The sequence below is a fragment of the Camellia sinensis genome, chromosome 4, assembly GCF_055761805.1.
Source record: "Camellia sinensis isolate YWXY chromosome 4, ASM5576180v1, whole genome shotgun sequence".
NCBI lineage: Eukaryota > Viridiplantae > Streptophyta > Magnoliopsida > Ericales > Theaceae > Camellia > Camellia sinensis.
Window position 1 is genome coordinate 62101324 of NC_138964.1, and position 20056 is coordinate 62121379.

General features: G+C 36.2%; 1 protein-coding gene across 1 annotated transcript in view; it reads right to left on the reverse strand.

The window, feature by feature from the left end:
• Positions 1 to 4911, reverse strand: part of LOC114279476 (uncharacterized) — a 28820-nt gene extending 23909 nt beyond the window's left edge. Inside the window, exon 1 of the mRNA XM_028221723.2 lies at positions 4000 to 4911. Within this exon, the coding sequence (XP_028077524.2) occupies positions 4000 to 4820 (821 nt within the window). The 5' untranslated portion in view covers positions 4821 to 4911. The remainder of the gene's footprint in view (positions 1 to 3999) is intronic.
• Positions 4912 to 20056: the final 15145 nt, after the last annotated feature.

Genomic DNA, 20056 nt, shown 5'->3' on the forward strand with positions numbered 1-20056 from the left:
CTGTGGTCAAGTACTTCTTTATGTCGGCCAAAGCGGCTTCACATTCTTCTGTCCATAGGAAGTCTGTGGCTTTCTTCACCAAGTTAAAGAAAGGTCTGCGCTTATCTGAGCTTCTACTGATGAATCTGTTTAGGGCTGCGGCCCTTCCAGTTAGCATCTACACCTGTTTTGCCGACGTCAGGCTCTTCAACTCTAGGATGGCCTTGATTTGATCTGGGCTGGCCTCGATGCCCCTTCTAGTTACCAGGTATCCTAAAAACTTACCAGATCCAACTACAAATGCACACTTCGATGCATTGAGTCGGAGCCGATATGTTTTAAGAATTTCAAAGACTGTTTTTAGATCGGCAAGATGACCCTCTGGCTCCTTGGTCTTAACGACCATGTCATCAATGTAGACTTCTACTATTCGGCCAATCAGGTGTTTGAACATTTGGTCACCAGCCTTTGGTAAGTTGCCCCTGTATTTTTTAACCCGAAAGGCATTACTCTGTAACAGTACAGGCCTTTTGGGGTGATGAACACGGTCTTCTCTTCGTCTGGGGGGTACATGGCTATCTAGTGGTACCCCCTGTAGGCGTCTAGGAAGCTCATTCTTCCATGCCCTGAAGTGGCATCTACTAGCTGGTCAATCTTGGGTAGAGGAAAGCTGTCTTTGGGATAGGCTTTGTTGAGGCTGGTGAAGTCTACGCAGACCCTCTATTTACTGTTCTTCTTTTTTACCACCACTGTATTGGATAGCCATGTCGGGTAGTGTACTTCTCTAATGGCCCTGGCCTCCAGAAGTTTGTCTACTTCTTTCTCTACTGCTTCGACGTGCATCAATGTCGGTCTTCTGGCTCGCTGAATTACAGGTTTGGCTGACCTATTGACATTCAGTCTGTGGCACGTGACCTCGGGGTCAATGCCAGGCATTTCGTAAGGTGTCCAAGCAAACACCTCAATATTTGCTCTCAAAAAAGTTTCCAACTCTTTTTCCTCTTTTTCGGCTAAGCTCGAGCCAAGAAGAAAGAAGCGTTCTTCATCCCCATCCTGGACGAGGATTTTCTTCAGTGCCTCCTCGCTCTACTCGGCTGGCTCCTTGCCGACGTCTTCTAGGACTTCCACGTCCTCATCTTCAATTTCTGCCTTTTCTGGCTCTCGTATGCTGCAGGTAGATTTCATTGCTGCCATGGAGCAATTCTTCGCCTGCAGCTGATCGCCTCTGACTTCCTCTATCCCATGCTCTGTTAGGAATCGCAATAGTTAATGCAATGTTGAGGGAACTGCCCCCATTGCATGCAACCATGGCCTTTCCAAGATGATGTTGTAAGGGGAGGGTGTGTCGATGATGGTGAATTCTGTCTTGATTTTCCTGGTGCCTGCCTGCACCTCCAAGCTTACTGTTCCCAGTGGCCATGTCGGAGTTCCATTGAACCCAACCATGGGCCACTGGATTGTTCCATATCATCTGGGTGAAGGCCGAGCTCTTTGTGACATCGGACGTACATGATGTCACGAGAGCTGCCTTGGTCAATCAAGATGCGTTTCACTTGGCACTCCCTAACCTGGAGGAATACTACCAAGGCATCATTGTGCGGATGCTGGACCATCTCTAGGTCGGCTTCAGTAAAGGTTACCATTGGTCCCTGGCACTCTTCTGCCCAATGTCTTTTCTCCCCGACTTGGTAGACATGTTGTAGGTGTTTTACCTTATGGGTCTCTCCTCGGATTTCGTTTTCGTTGACCTTCGAGTGGATTACGTTGATTACCCGAGGTCCTCCTGCCTGTGGCTACTGTGCTGGGGGAGGTGGGGCTGCTGGTGCCTGAGGCAACCTTGCCCGTTCTTCCCTTGTCCTGGTCTCATCGACAAGGCCTCTCAGATGTCCTTGTCTCACCAGGTCTTCCAAATATGTTTTCAGGGCTCTACAACCCCATCTTCATTGTGGTAGGCACAATGCCTGCCGATGTTACTTCCCATGAACTCTCCTGGAGTCCTCTCTGGCGTTCTGAAATAGGGCTGGTTCCGAATTTGATCCAGGACTTTGGGAATTGGGATTCGGAACACAGTTGTTACTGCTTGTGTGGCCCTCAGTTCTGCCTCTTGCCTGCTCGTTCCATTGTTACCTCGCCCTCGTTTCGGGGAGCCGTTTCCTTTCTCTTGTTTTATCTCCCTGGTTCCCGACGTGTCTTCTTCGGCTTTGGCGTACTTCTCGATTCTCGCCATGAACTCCTCCATACTTTTTGGCAATGTCTTTGCTAAAGACTTTCGTAGTGGACAGTTGTCTTTCAAGCCGTTCTTGAAAGATACGACTGACACCTCTTGATTACATTCGGGTATTCGATTGAACACCTCATAGTATCTTTTTGCATAGGCCCTAAGGCCTTCATCCTTGCTGATCTTCAGAGCCGTCAATGCGTCCGCCCTTAATGGTTGCAGCTTGTTTGTCACAAACCTAGCCACTAACATCACGGCCAGGCCTTCCCAAGTCTTCACGCTTCCTTTTGGTAGTTTGTGGAACCAATCTGATGCAATCTCCCCGAAGGATAAGGGGAACACTTTGCAGAGCAATGGCTCGTTCCCGCTATACAATGCCATTGAGTTCAAATAGAGTCCAATGTGGAAGTTGGGGTCTGACTTACCATCGTATATTTGAAACCTCGACGTACTGAATCTCTTCGGCGCCTCAAACCTGTCTAATTCCACCGAGAATGGTGTCCTCGGCTTATCTGGGGAGGTTACCTCGGTATAGGCATTCTGTTGCTTCCTCTTGAGGTAATCTCTTAAGTCTTCTTTGCTCCGCCCAGGAGCTCGGCCATCTTTTGACTTTAGTCTTTTTGGTATACTACTCTCGGCCTCGTGGTGAGCCCTTTTCAACCCTTCTCCATGAGTTGTGTCGAAGCATAGTGCCTATCCCTGAACATGTCGATGTCCTTTGGGGTCTGCCTCCTTTGTGCGATGCGTCGTCCGTGATTCTTCTCTTCTTGACTCTCTTCGTCCGACCTCTCTAGAAGGTCGGTGAGAGTGTCTTTCGCTCCCGTTGTGCTGAGGGGCTATGGGGATTGTTTTCTGTCCTCCCTTCTGGGTATTGGCCGCTGGAATCGGCGTGTCCTGTAGCGGGAATGGTGGCTGAATGACGTTATTTTGCATCATGAAATTGACGACCGACTGTAGGTCTGCCAATTTGTTTGCCATATCTCTTACCTCTTCGTCCCTCCGCAAGCACCTATCCTTCCATACCTGGAGGTCGTCCTCGTTGTAGTACCCACTTTGATCTGGTTTCTTTGGTGCGTCGCCAGTCTGGCCGACGTCTTTTACTCCATGATTTTGGTCACGAGTTTCTACGTTGCATTCGTCTCCTGTGATATCAAGGTCAATTGGTCTCCCGCTCCCAGCAGGAGTGTCGTCCCCAACCTTTTCTTTCTGTCCATTACTGGCCATCTATTCTCCTTTCTTTCCCACAGACGGCACCAAATTGTGTGAGTGATTTTCTGATCACACTGCCCAACTCAGTATTCAGCTGGAGAGCACTGGCAGAATAGATGACACCTGGCTAACCTGTAACAGAAAGAGAAGATTCCGGCGATGGTTCGTCTACCCGGGGGCACTCCGACGATCAAGTTAGTATATCTCTCAAAGATAAATCAATAGTGCTTAACTCACTAGACAGAATATAAATTGCGTACCTGAGACCCATGGGGGTGCCTCTCTTTTATAGCTAACTCAATCCTAGTCCCAATAGAAGCCTGACCTCTATAGACTCCTGTTCAGTATATACTTTGGACTCCTCAAGAGATATGGATAGATTCCCTAAGAACATTATTCTTATCCATCTTGAAGTCTTCCCTTATTCTAGGACTCTTGTCCTTTATCCGCTTTTCTCAGACTCCGATATCTTTGGAGATAACCTCGCCTTTAACCGAGATCACCTCGGCGTCATGACCCTGACACGTGACACCTCGGCTGACACATCGGCGTCACCTTGCCACGTGTCGGTACTCAAAAATATATCCCCACACCTCTCACAGGAGTCAACATTATCAAAACAGAAAAACATGAAACCTTCACCATTTGCTAAAACCTCACTCAGACCCAAATTCTTCCATTGGTTTGAGACACTATTTTTGACATAGTTATAAGGCAGTTTCTTGTCAAGGAAATACCCAACGAAACAGGATTCCCACTTACCTAGGTCCTCCTTCCGAGGGGGTAGTTCCACCAAATTAGGGTTATCAGAAAGGGGAGAGGGGATATACCTTAATTTGACAGGGGATCTACTAGGCATGTTGGCCACATCAGCCCAGGTTTTTGTCGGCCCTTGAGGAACAGCCCCAAAAGGTCGTCTCCCATCAACAAAATTACTCATATTTCCCCTACCACCTCTTCCACGACTGCCACGATGAGCACCATGACCTCTCCCTCCACGATCCTCTCTACTAGACTGACCCCGGTCCACTTCATCAACCAAAAGGACTTCAACATCCTGAAGACCTAGAGCATCAAGGCAACTGGATGTTGTCCCTTGTGATAGATCCAATCCCTCAAGATTTGTCATCACTATATCGCTATCTAGTTTGGAGCCCTCAAGGGAAGGTTGGGACAAGCCCCGAATCCTCGTAAGAGAAAGACTGTCTTGGGCTCCTTCGAACCGATTTGTCTCTATACCTTCCTCAACCACATCGCCCCATCGCAGAGTACTAATCGGGCTGAGCAGGGTGCTCACAGCATTCCCAATCGAAGGCCCGAACACAGATAGAACCTGGTCCCCTGCCAATGTACCACGCTTGCCAATATTGCTCTGCTCCTTCAAACTTTGAAGCTGATTTGCTAACTCAGACATCGAGGTTTCAGAAAGGTTCCCCGTTTGTTTTATCTGTTTGTTTAGCTAGCTCTGTCCTTGTTTTGTTTTGCTAGGGCTGGGGTATGCCCCTTGTATTCGTGTAAATTCTTTGTTTTATTTTATAACTTACTCCCTTAAAAAAAAATGCTAGAGACTCCAAAAGCTTTACCAAATTTTCTATCAAATATCTCACATGGATGTGGGATCCTTACCATGTAAGTCCCATGTGGGTCCTACATCCATAAGGGTTGGTTTGGGATGTCCTAAAAAAGTGTACTTTTTGACTTATTGGTGGGTTTGGGTTGGGTTTGGGTTGGGTTTGATGTGATGTGTTAGAGAGGTGATGTGATTTAAATAAGATGATGTGACTTAAATAAAATAGTGACTTTTTGAATTTTGGCTTATTTAGTACATGCCAAACTAGCCCTTAATAGAAAATTTGGTAAAACTTTTGGGATTTCTAGCATTACTCTTATTTTTTTTTTTTTTTAAATAAAGGCTTAATTTATTTTGAGAGGGAGAAGGGGGATTGAGAATTGTGTGCTCTTTTTTTTTTTTTCTTTCTTTCTTTCTTTCTTTCTTTTTAATGACAATATATTTTTATTAAATAATTTTGAAGGTTAATATTTATGTGCTTGGAATAACCAATAGAAGTTTTAATTTTTTTTTTATAAAAATAAAAAATTCAAAAAATTAAGGCCAAGTTTGGGATGTTTCAAAAAAGTCAAAAAGTCAAAAAGTTACTCAAAAAGTTAAAAAGTTAACACTATTCACCAAAAGTCAACAATTACGGCTGCACAACTCCCAATTCAAATTTTTCCCTACAAATCAATTTTTACAATTTTTTATTACACATTTTTCAATAAAAAGTCAAAAAGTTAACCCAAACATCCATATTTTCAACCTCAATTTTTTAGTCCAAAAAGACAAAAAGTGCACTTATTTAGTCTTCCCAAACTTGGCCTAAATTTAAGGTTTCAAAACACTTGGGGCCTCTAAGATTAAAAGTCACTTTGGTATAATATATAGCATAAATAGATAGATTATGAGATTTAGAAAAGAGATAAATATTAGGGGAGAGTTTTTAGGAACTTGTAATTCAATTTTTTTTTTTTTTTAATCTATGGTTACTTTGTCAGCCAATAGCATTATTTTTAAAATTATAAAAATTAACAATTTCACTTTTTTTTTTAATCTATAGTTACTTTGTTAGCCAATTAAATAATTTTGAAGGTTAATATTTATGTCCTTGGAATAGCCAATAGATGTTTTAATTTTTTATTTTATAAAAATCAAAAATTCAAAAAATTAAATTTAAGGTTTCAAAACACTTGGGACCTCTAAGATTAAAAGTCACTTTGGTATAATATATAGCATAGATAGATAGATTATGAGATTTAGAAAAGAGATAAATATTAGGAGAGAGTTTTTAGGAACTTGTAATTCAATTATTATTATTATTATTTTAAATTTATAGTTACTTTGTTAGCCAATAGTATTATTTTTAAATATTTTTAAAATTATAAAAATTAACAATTTCAGGTTTTTTTTTTTTTAATCTATAGTTACTTTGTTAGCCAATAGTACTATTTAAAATTACAAAAATTATCAATTGTGGTGTAAAGTGTTTTTTTAAAACAAATATATATAATTACTTTGTTATGAGATGAGATTTGTGTTTTTTTTTTTTTTATTTAATGTATAATATTTTTTTAATGTATAGTTACTTTGTTATGAGATGAGATTTAGGAAAGAGAGAAATATTGAGAGAGAGAGATTTTAGGAGCTTGTAATTCAAAATTTTAGGAGATTTTTTTTTTAATTTATAGTTACTTTGTTAGCCAATAGAATTATTTTTAAATATTTTTAAAATCACATAAATTAGCAATTGTAGAATAAGATTTTGAAACTCTCACAAGCATTTTCATTAGAAACCCTATTTTCTTTATATAATATATGTTTATTTATTGTATATTATTCTCGTAAGTTTAGGCTCAGTTTATTTGTAGCATTTTTGTTTGGTAAGGTGGCTCAGTTTATTTGGTGAAGAAATTGTCAATTATGTGAGAGCTAAATATTCCTGTTAAATAATATATATGTTTATCTATTGTATATTACTCTCGTAAGACATTTAGGCTCAGTTTATTTATAGCATTTTGGTTTGGTAAGGTGGCTCTAAAGCTATGTAAAATATGGTTCAATTCTTTAAAATCGTTCAATCCAAATCGATTCGCCAGCTAACCACGAGAAAGTTTGATCAGCGATTTATCTTTGAAATCGCACCGCTGTAGTTAATATATATATATATATATATTATTTTACTTCTAATAAAATATTAAAGTAAAAATCATTGGGAGAGAGATTTAACATGTGGAATTTGTTACAAACTAGTGTTATATATATGAAAAATATTATGTAAAATTAGTTAATGTTATATATATATATATATATATATAATATTATGCAAATTAGTATTATATATTATACAATAATTGGATAATTATTTAACATTATTCTTCAACCAACTAACAAGTCAAAATTGTCCAAATTGCCTAAACCACGATTTGTTTATTTATCAATCTAACATTCACAGTTTGCTTTATAATTTTATCCTTAAATTGCACCGCACACACCCTAGGTGGCTAATTTTTTTTTTTTGTGCGCGCGCGCGTACATTGGGCATGCACGCATTGAGTTTATACTATCTAATAATTTTTTTTTTTATAACAATACTATCTAATTATTGGGATTCACATTTTTTTTTATAGTAAAAGTTGTGTTATATAGCATTACTCTTTTATTAATGCATTCTTGAAATACTTTATCTAATAAATTTTTTTTTTTAACAATACTATTTAATAATTGGGATTCACATTTTTTTTTTTTTTTTGGTAAAAGTTGTGGTATATAGCATTACTCTTTTATTAATGCATTCTTGAAATACCTTATTTAGGGATGAGTATGATTTGATTTGCCCGATTTAGAAGTAAATCAAGAATTAAACTCACAGTCCTACGAATTTTATAAACCAAATCAAATTATGAAAATTTTATAATTTAATCAAATCGAACAAATAAAAGGTGATTCGGTTCAATTTAAAACAATAAATTTTAAAAATCTTGTCATTATTCAAAATATAAACACAAAATATTACTCACAATTTACTTAAAGATAAAATAACATGTCACAATCGGAATAGTAATTAGAAGTGTCTATAATACATAACAAATTATATATGTATGTTTGAGTCTACAAAGGCTAGTTTAGTTCTAAACCACAATTTATTTTTTATTTTTTATTTTTTTATTAGAGAGAGAGAGGGAGAGAGAGGGAGAGAACCTTTATTGATGGAATTCAATTTACATAAAGCATTGAGACAACATCAAAAAAGAAAGGGAAATTTGGTCATAAACCCCTCTTATCTTCCTTTTTCTTGTTAAAAGGACCTATATATATATATATTTTTTTTTTTCAAAACCCGCTCATAATTATAAAGTCTTGTAGAAAGGGTAAAATTTATTATTTAATTATTTTATCTAACTATTATACCATCAACTAGATCTTCAATTCAAGGAATGTGAAGAATGTTGCGATGTGTGAAGTAATGATGATGATGAAGGATTCGAGTTCGGTGTGGAGATCAAGGTCGGTAAAGGATACGACGACAGGTTCGTTGTCTTCTTCATTTTTGAGATCATCTTACTTGAGCAAAACTCCTTTGAGAGAGCCAAATCGAAGAGGTTTGTGAGATTCTACCTGTTACAGTCATCGTCAATGAAGATTCTCACCCCTGCAGACACAAATGCATCTACAGAGACAATCCGAGTCTTCTGCCAACGCCTATTCTTCGAAAAATCTCTGAGACTACAACGATGAAGAACAAAAATGCATATCAATTAAGAGATTTTTAGGATGATGCTGATGATGATGAATGATTATATAAGTTGTGTGAGCTCTGATCTGTTTGAGCTGGAAAACATTGGTGCGATGGGGGTTGGAGTATACAGAGAGAGAACAAAAATGCATATTAATTAGCTTTATTTATTTATTATTATTATTTGTTTATTTGTTTATAGATCTAAAAGTAAAATTTGACTCTAATTCGTATTAGTATGCATTTTATTTTTTGTAGCAGTAAAATTTTACTCTAATTAAAAACATGTTGATTTTCTTAACGATATAAAATTTTACTTTAAATCATAATAAATTTTACTCTGATTTAGAGTAAAATTTTACTCTGAAATACACTGGGAGTATGGCTTTACAGGAGAGCTGATATACATATATATATATATATATATATGTGAGGGTAGTATAGTAAAATAAATAAATTTTAAAATATTAGGGGGTTTTGAAAGATTTATATAATTCTTGTCTTTTTGAAAAACAAATTAGACAGTCTATCACCAAATCCCCCACCAAAAAAACCATGCAACATTAAACCAGAATTATAATTATAAAAAAATCACAGATCAAATCGTAAATTACGATTTACTTATTTTAAAAATCAAGAGTAAACCGTATGTTAAGAAAATCAGACCGTGTAATTAGGTTCGAGTCACACCGATTTCCAACTTTTTTAATTTTTTCTCAATCATACTCTTATGTGTAGTCATTTATTACTTTACATCAATATATATAGAATTTTCATATATACAAAAGAAAAAAGTTGCACACTATAATTTTTCCATCATAAGTTCAAATTATGAAAATAACATTGCCGCATAAAAAAATAAGATTGAATATATTTGACCATAAAAAAAATCATGAGCACTGAAACATTTTTCTTTATTTCATATGGGCAATGAATCATGATCTCTGTAATTTTCACAAACAGTAAAACTCCAAATTCAATTCTTTGCTACGTTTAGAATGGACTAATAAATTATATTAAAAGCCTTGAAATGAATTCAAAAAATGCTCTAATGAAGAAGAAACAAACCATGTAACATACACCACAATTTATTTTCTCCTTATTAGACACACTTCAATAAGGAATCAAATTGGAGATTATTACTGGGGAGATAGAGGGTCCCTGTGTGCCTTATGTAAGTTATCCATAGAACCTTATTTAGCCCTCATCAAACTCTTCCCCATTGTCCAGCTTTGATAGTCCCATGCCATGGAAGCTGTCATACATCACACACAACATTTAGGCTCCAATTGTATTTATGAATTTGAAATGCATGAATTTAATATTAATCATTCAAGGAGAGAAGGCAAGAAGAATAGCTCATATTTAGATATGATAGTTTATCTATGTATGTCAATATTATATTAAGAAATTTATCATGATGGATTTGAAATACCTATGAAAAAAATAATTATTTGGAATCATTCTAAATATTCTCTTTTTAGCCACAAAAATGTTACAAAAAATACATCTTTTTCTGTTTTTCTATCCACCAATAATAGCTAATTCTTCAATATTTTTATAAAATTAATTTAAAATACGTCCAATCAAACACTCTCTTGATGAATTTTTTAAAATATTTTAGACAACAGTTTCAAATGAATCATTCTAAGACATTTTTTTTTTTTTTGGATCAGTTACAGTACTCTCCACCCAACTGAGTTTTTTTCGGTCATATTTGATTTGAGAATAACGGGTTTTAACTCAGTTGATTTATATTTTGTGAATGACTAAAACATTCTCATCGGGATACCTTATCCTCCCTTATCCAGTATTAAAAGGTTTATCAAATTTGTTTTTTCAAGGGATTCACAGTATTTCACATAAACAAAACACAATCTAATAGAAAATGATTTGGGGCTTCTAACTTATCAGTTAGTTAACGTTACTTATGCCTATGGTTAGTCCTCTAATACAGTAGTTACCAACCTTAAAATATAGTTAATATAGTAAAAATTAAGCAATATTATGCAACGTACCTGCAGCAGAGATAGTCCAGTTCTTGTCAAATCCAGCTGCCCAGAAGAAATATCCACCGAGGCCATTCGCTCGAGCAAAGTTCACCTTGTTGCTGATCGATTCCGTGTCATCATACCTAATCCAATTCGTTCCTGCATATGAGTACGTGGACAAGGTAGTGTTTAGTAGGGATTGTTGACAACCCGACCCTGGCCATTGACCTATTAAAAAATTGAAAGGCCCAACAGTTTGACAGCAGGAGCCCAACACTGCAGTGGTTTGAAAGGCCAACGGTAAAGGCCCCTTTTTTCTAACAGTTAAAGGGCCAATAGTCAAGGCCCAACAGCAATTTGAAAGGCCCCTTCTTTCTAATTCCTAACCCTACCTTCTCTTAATCCAATTTTCCCTTCAGTTTGTTTGACAGCCCCAAGCCAACAAAGCAACGAAGCAGCAGCAACACAAGCTGAGCACACGGACGGAGCAGCAGCAAGCACAGGTTTTTTTTTTTTTTTTTTCTATTCAATTAATTAAATATTTGTCTTGTCTTTTACTCAATTAATTGCTATTATAATATTAGTATTTACATTATCAAGAATAATTTGTTTAAACTTAATAGTTCACGTCACATAATTTAAAAGTTTTGTGTTGTGTTTTGTTCACATCACATAATTAAATCTTTTATCCTTTAGCTTAATTTTTTTTTTTCATTCAATTAAAAAATGAAAAAAAAAATGTGAAGGGCCCAGATATTTAGTAGTTGATTATTGGCTTTGGGCCCAAGAAATCTCCGGGCCGAGTCTGCTTCCCATCCGTAAGCGTTGGAAGGAAACTGTGCGGAGACCAAACAAACTGCCAGTCCAAATTCTAGGCCACGAGATAATCGATGCGGTGCTCTGTTAAATTCATTGCTCTTATTTGATTTGAGAACTTTGCTTTTCAATTTAATCTCTCTCTTTTTTTCTATATATAAAATTATTGATTGCATTGCTTTTAATTTTGATTTGTGCCATAAATCTAATTTCAATGCCTATTTTTTTAATCTAATTTTTTTGTTGATTAAATTTTGTCATGCTTTTGTTTTGCTTGAATCAAATATTTTCTTCAGTTATAATCTATCTCAGTTGAATTTCTCTTCAATTTAGATTAATTTTATAATCATTGTTGTTTTGTATATGAAAGGAAAAAATAGAAAAGCCAATTCAATTTAGAAAAAAATAGGAAAAAAAAAAAAGTATGTGAAGGGCCGTCCTGGTCACAACCCTACTAACAGGGGCCTAACCAATGAGAATGATGTAGGTGCATTATGTGGTATTGGCTTGAACCAAATTATATTTTTCCTCATCCTTATATTGGAGATCTTTTAAAATATGAATTGCAACTTTTATTTGCTCTTTTGTTTGTTCAAATTTTTTTTAAAAAAATTTTTATACGAGAATTCATGATATGATTATCAATACATGATGTCTATTAGATTTGTAGATGGGTCGAGCTAAACAAAGAATGGAACTCATAAGAAACGAAAAGGCTCGCTATGTGACCTATCAAAAGAGAAAGAAGGGCTTGAAGAAGAAGACTTGTGAACTAGAAACTCTATGTGATGTCCAAGTCTGCCTAATCATCTATGGACCTAAGTTGGATGATCATTCCACCGAGGTAGAAATCTAGCCCCAAAATCCCAGTGATATTCAACGCTTGATTGACAACTATAGAAACCAATCTATTGAAGATCGTCATAGGAGGACGCTTGATTTATCCAACTTTTTTGAGAACCGAAACCAAAAGATTGAAGACGCGCTTGTCAAACTACGTAAGAAGAATGACAAGGCTTTGTACTCTACGTGGGATGGTCGTTACAATGACTTGCCGGAGAGGCAGCTAAGAGCCTTTGAAGGTATGTTGGAGGGTAAGCTTGCAGATGTGAAGGCCAAGGTTGAATTCATGAAGGGAACTCGAGCATTGGCAAGTCTCAACGATATGGAACAAACCACTCAACAAAACCATTCGAATTATTTCATGCAAGGATTGTTTGGTACTACAAGTTTGCAAATGGTGATTATCCATGAGGAGATGCCTATTTCTTTGTTGAATTCGCTATATGAAATTGATGGCATCTCTCTTCATTACCCTTTTGATCAAACTGATCACCAGTGTCACGCCCTGAAAATTAACCCATTATATATATATATATCATTGACATGCATTATTTAAAGAAAACACTTTATTAATTCATTCATCAGAGTATTACTAAATAAAAAAAAATTACATGTAACATCAAATTAAATGCCCTACAGGCTTACATCTTTCCAAGCCAACACTTGGACACAAAAGTATGAGTTCTAACTCAAATACAAATAAAGCCCTAGGCTTGAGTGTTTACATGTACTAACAATGAAAAACAAATAACTGAAAATAGTCTTCAAAATCCAAGTCCTTCCAAGCTAAGTTCTTGGAGGTAGCTTATCACCTGAACCTGAAAATGATGTTCCCATATATGGTGAGCCACAGCCCAGTAGAAATATACTAAACCAAATATAAGCATTGAATAAAGCAATAGCATTCAATAGATGGTTAACCAAGATAATCAATTACATCATTATACAGTTTCATGACACTAATGTCTAAGACACGTTTTACTTTCCAACATTATCAATATGGCTCAGAACCTGGCCAAACTTACAACAGTGAACTATATATATCATATTCACATTCTTCCAGTGTCAACAAACAGATGAGACTCAGGCTCAAATCAAACACTTCATACTTTCAGTTTGATACACATTTTAGTGTTGTATCAATAAAAACACTTCAATATAAATAAGCACACATAAAAGTGATGCTAATGGAGTCCATCCCCTATCTCCTCCCAAACAAAATTCGGTTTAGAGGTCCATCCCCTATCTTCCCCTAAACCGTGGAGTACATCCCCTATCTCCTCCCACACAAAACAATGTATGCAAACACATAACATATACAACACACAATCAATACACATAATGTCTGTATTAATTCAGCAGTCAAAATTTATGACTTAATCAATGATTAGTTTCAGTTATCCCTAATCCACATGCAGTGTCTACAACAAGCACGGCTATCCTCCACCGATAGCCCAAAACAGTTATTTCTAAACTGAAAATAAATACATCAACAATTCAATAGGCGAGTGATTTAAATTATCCAACTACGCCATTTAATCAATGAATTCCCCAATTCCATGAATTTAACCATATTTTCCCAATTCCATGAATTTATTATACAAATTAACTTATTAATACAACTAGGGTTTTTCCCAAAATTACCAAAGTACCCCCAACATATCAAAATACTAAAACTTAGAACAAAACTTATAAGATGGAGTAGGAAATCCCTACCTTGAAGAAAATAACCCGAATGGAGAAGACAGAGATAAATACCCAAATTCCAATGTGCTCCAAATCACTAAATGTTCAGATTAAATGGAAGCCTTCGACTCACTCTATCTTTTTAATAAAGGATCTAAGGTAGAAACTCACTCTAAGTAGATCAATCCTAAGAGAGAAGGTGTGTAGAGGGAGAGAAAACTCGTAACTAGGGTTTTGGAATCTGAAAGTGTATGAAAAACTGATCTGAAACACGCTGCTGCCAATTTAAACCTGACAGGCTCGCTCGAGCGAAGACTTAGTCGCTCGAGCGACCAGACACACGAAAACCTCGCTCGAGCGAAGAAAGCTCGCTCGAGCCAAGAATGCAATGCTTTAGGTCTGCAACCCTGGAGCACGCTCGAGCGACAGAATGCTCGCTCGAGCAAGGAACTCGAAAACATATACCTCGCTCGCTTGAGCAAAGAAAATCTCGCTCGAGCGAATAAGCACTGTCCTCAGGTCTATACCAGACGTAGTCGCTCGCTCGAGCGAAGCAAATCTGGATCGAGCCAGAGGACACAAAAACAAACCTCGCTCGAGCGACCAAAACCTCGCTCGAGCGACCAACACAAAAACTGGACAGCAACACTTGGTTTACGAACCCAACCAACCTGAAACAAACCTGCCCAACACATCCTATAATTCCAAATAAGAAAATAAAGGACGACAACAACAAATAAACAATGACAGAATAAACGGAACCCAAGTCCGGATACAATAATCAAATGGGAAAAGACCAGGGTCGCTATAACCAGGGAATTGTTGAGCTTGATGCAAAATCCATGGCAATTAGTCCAATGATGATGCCAATGAACAACATTAATGACACTCATTACACTCAACTTGGTGGTATGTCTAGCAGCAACTTGCAGTGCATTGATCCACTAGAGAAGTTGATATATTATGATCCAATAATGTTGTTGCCCTCTCCAGAGTCTGTTTTAACAAGAGTCTCGTGTACTGAGTCGTCATTTTCAATGTCTAGGATGATGGAGAATGAGGTTGGTAAAAATCATCATCCTTCGCCCTCTATGGGTTACTATGGCGGTTCAAGCATGCAAACAATGTCACCATATATGCAGTACCTGAAGATGGCAAGTGGTCCTTCTCAAGTTCATGCATGGCAGAAGGAGGAGTACTACAAAGCCAATGAGTTTCAGATGAAGAACCAGAAGTGAATTCAATTCAGGTTTAAGTTATGGATTCTAATGGTACATTTGGTAGTAGAAACTAATTAATTAGTGTGGAAAGGGAAGTACCCAATTTTACTTTACTTTATTTTATTTTGTTTTTAAATTTAGTGTTTTAATAGCTTAGGTCTCCTTAAATTTAATTAATGACTATTTATATGGACTCATTAACCTTTTAAGTAGGGTTCTAAATTCTAATTGGTAAAGTAGCATTTATATATAATTAAACTAAATTGCATACAAGTATTTTTGCTGGCACTTTGGATGTGAATTATGAGACTATTGACAGTCAAATTCAAGTCGATTTCCTTCACTTCATTAATGCCATGTCATATATATTGATCAAATGTCTCGATCAGGTAGTAATTTTTTTTATTGGTGAAAGAATAATTTTTTATTCATGTAAAAAATTTCAATTGTTGGATTGAGTCAATGCTTTAATTTGACCAATTGATAGGGCTGCAATGTGCTGGAGTGAGCAAAGTTTTAAGTAGCTCATACTAATTTTTTAGTTTTACAAATAAGGAATTTTTTGAGACATGGTTACGGGACTACTCTATAGAATAAATAAGTCCAGACGCATCATCAAGAAGGATTGTCTAAATGATTTGAATCTACTATGCTTCACTAGGACCCTTGAAAAATCATGCATGAGGAAAATTATTAGGTAGTTTTGGAGTATCATGTGATGTCATCTATGTGGTTCTTGAGGTAAATGAAAATTTGTAACTTCACAAAATAGACAATATGTCACATAATATTTCAAAATAAATAATTACTCCAATAATTAACCATCAGGTGAATAAGATAGTTATTTAGTGGTATTAAAGTAGCGGTCAACATCATTCATTGCATGACACTAATCGTGTTATTTTTCAAAAAACGTTACATAAAACAAATTATGTCGCATTATTTTAACTAATAAAAATTAAATTGTGACAACACATAATTTTTGGAAGCATAGGCAGTTTTGATTGCAAATGAAGGATACATATGGGGGTGGGCAGCAAACATGGTTGTGATGCCCCTCGGGTGAGGTAACAAACTTGCAAAGCCAAGCCCACGAAGGAGGGAGCTTTTGACCATCTCATATGAGTTGTCCCCCTTTTTCGGTCCTTACTTTCTTCTTTCTTTTTCTTTTTCTTTTCCTTAATTTTCATTGCATATTTGTATGTTAATTATTTAATATTTGTCCAACAAATCTAATTAATATTTTAAATTAATCGGTTTTTGCTTGTATTTCTGCTTTAGTTAAACCAATTCAGTTGATGATTTCTTGGTAGGGACTTTTATCTCTTCCATGACTAACTAGACTAGATGTTGAGTCGTGAAACAAGTTACACCTATGCCATGTTTGTTTGGATGGACATGAGCTTGGGATTAAACTAATAGTCCAATAAAATTATTAATCCGATGTTTGGTTAAACAATTAAAGTACAGACTAACAATCTATCTGGATATGGTATCTCACATATAATGGACTATTCAATCTCACAGAGGGGGGGTGGGATATAAATTGGAGGACTAAGCCAAAGTCTAAATTATTAGTTTCTCCTTATAATCCTAACTCAATCCAAACATAGGATAAGATACACAATCTAAAGGAATTCGTAGTCCTAGGACTATTAGCCATAGGAATGTTAATCCAACTTAATCCAGTCCATCCAAACAAACATGGCTCTATTGGTATGGCGCCGACTGGGACAAAAGGGTAGCCTAGTGGTTGGGAGCTGCTTTAGGCACGGGGATTTGGTTTCCCCTTCTCTATTTAAATGAACTCATTAGTTGTTTGTTTTTTTAGTTTGTGTGTCTGGTTGATTAGTTAATTATAATACAAGTTGGCAATGTATACACTTTGCCAGCCATAGAAGCGAGTTGTACAAGTTTTTTGAAACTCTAGTTATAACCTTTCAAGTGACTACTGCTTCACTGCACTTTTGACACCCATGTTCTAACAGAGACCATAATAAACTAAAATGATTAACAAATGAATTCAATAGATCTAAATTAAAACCATAATGGTACGCTTAATGCCTACTAAGGCTTTATTTGGGAAGTGGGTTGACTTTTTAACTTTTTATCTATTTTAGTCTAGGACTAAAAATCCTTATTTGGGAATGACTTTTTGGCCTTTTTGATTTTTTATGAGAGAAATAATGTAATAATAATGAGTTGGATGTGATGTTTTGTCTTGTTAGGTTAAAAACTTTATCTTGTCTTTTTATAACTAAAATAGCTCCAAACCCAACCCAACCCAACCCTCCTTTCCAAACGAGCTCATGAGTACAAGCACAAAAGCTGATCAAAGTCCATTAGTACTCACCCATCATCTCCTATAGAAATAGGATTACAAACCTAGCTATAACATTCACAATTCCAATTAATTAACATGGGCACTGCCATTTGTGTCATGCAATTTTAACTACCATATTAGTGGAAATATCATTGGATAGTCATAAAATAATTTCAATTTTATAATAATCTTTTTGAATACAAGGCATTTTTATATGTTATTTCTGTATACGATAAAAGTTTTTTTTTTTTTTTTATATTAAAGTCATTTAGTATCTCCTATACTTCTAAAATTGATAGCATACCCTCCAAGGCTCTCCACATAAAAGAGACGGTGAGGCAAAATATTTATCATATTGCTTGCCCTGTTGGAGCTCCATTTTATAATGTACCAAACAAATGTCTACCCCAAATGCCTCTCCTATTAGAGTTGCTCTTCTAAATTATTTGGTGAACATAAAGTAATGGGTTTGAGTCTCATTAGTGGTCGTTGGGAGCACGAGACTCTAGAGCCACTGGCTCCTTACCATTATATGCCCGTTTGCTGAGGATTGGGTCGAGTTACGATTTAACTCGCCTAGATGAAGCGCGCCCAGATCCTCTAGAGTGAGTTATCGCTCTCTCTCTCTCTCTTCGTTTAGCTCTTCTTTCTTTTTTTTCCCTTTTCTTTTCTTTTATATTAAACAAAACATTGTTTTGTATTACTCTACCAAACTCTAGACGACCCTCACTGCTAGAGGATCCGCACGCAGAAGAAGCACTTGCGATTCATGTTTAGGCTTGTCTAGACCCTTTATGTCCGGTACCCCAATGGGAAGGATCTTCTTCCCACCCATGAAAGGTTGCCATAAGTTAGTCACCTCCTCCTATTTTCTTTTAGCCAACCAAAAAAAAAAAAAAAAAATAGGGACAATAACACGAAAAACCCAGCGTTTGAGCTTTGTAGCAAAACAAACCTTGAGTTTTTGTAATTTTATCAATTTAAATCTTAATCTTTTGATTTATTTTCAATCTAAATGATTTACCTATGTTTGTTTAATAAAAAAGACAAAAAAAGAGTAATTTAGCTATTAAAATCGATGTGAGTATACATAAAATGTCTAAAATATCCTTTTTTTTCATTGAGTTTACTGACATACTTATTTTCCCTTCAATTTTACTCAATGGAAATAGGCAAACGGTTTAGGTTATAAAAATAAATCAAAAGTTTAGAGTTTAAATGATAAAATTTAAAACTCAATTTATTTTGTTACAATAGTCAAACTCTGGAATTATTATTATTATTATTATTATTATTATTTGTAATTTCATAACAAGGAAATGAAGCTAGTAATTTGAATTTCAATTACTTCTAGGAAAAATTACTCATAAGTCCCATATTAGAAAATGTTACTCTATCTAGTCCTGAATGTTTTTTTATAAACCATTTAGTCCTTTTTTACATCACAACATTATCATCAAAATAATTTAGTCCTTTTTTACATCACAACATTATCATCAAAATAACATCATCAAAACAACATCAAACACCACATCATGTTAAACAAAATTCAAAACCCACCTTTGAACAACATCATCAACGTCAACATCAACATCAACAGTCGAACCCTTGATTGCCAGATTGGGGAATACTCACCAAGCTCTCTTCTTCGCTATGTATAATCCCTCATTCTCCACTCTTCCTATTTCTTCTTCTTCCCCACCCCTAACCCTAACCCTACTCCTCTCCCTCTCCCTCTCCCTCTCCCTTGACTCACCTGGCGATCGACCTTCTCCACCACCGCCTCTGCCGCCATGGCCTCCTCCTCCGTCCAACGCTGACAACGCCGCCATCTCTCTGTAAACACCACCACTAACCTCACTCTCACCGCCGCCGAAAAAGTGATCAGAGACAACGATTTGCTCAGCCGAATCCTCATACGCCTACTTTGGCGAAGAGGAAGGAGTCGGTGGCGCTGAGGGCGGAGATCGCGGCGGCGGCGGAGGAATCGGTGGACGCGATGAGGCTGGTGCTGGATACGGTGGAGGAGTTTGTGGAGATGAAGGTGGAGGGGAAGGTTGGGATGGTGGACAGGAGGTAGGCTTGAAGGAGATTAAACATCATTGAATAATATCTATTTGTAACACCATTAAAATCGAAGATGAACACCCACAAACATCGGATGAACATCGTTAAACATTAGGGTTATTTTAATCGTGATGTTTAATCGCTATTAAAAAAATTGTTTAATCATTACTTTTTATGTTGTTTTGATGATAATGTTGTGATGTTTAGTTTCAATTTTTTTAAAAATAAATTTGATGTTTTAATGTTTGATAAATAATGTTTGATGGTTGATGAATAATCTTAATGTTTAATAGTTGTGTTTGATGTTTGATTATAATGTTTGATGTTGGATGAATAATTCTAACGTTGATAACGTTTTCACCGAAATTATACGAATAATTTTGTCGTTGGTAATGTTTGATGTTTGATAAATACTT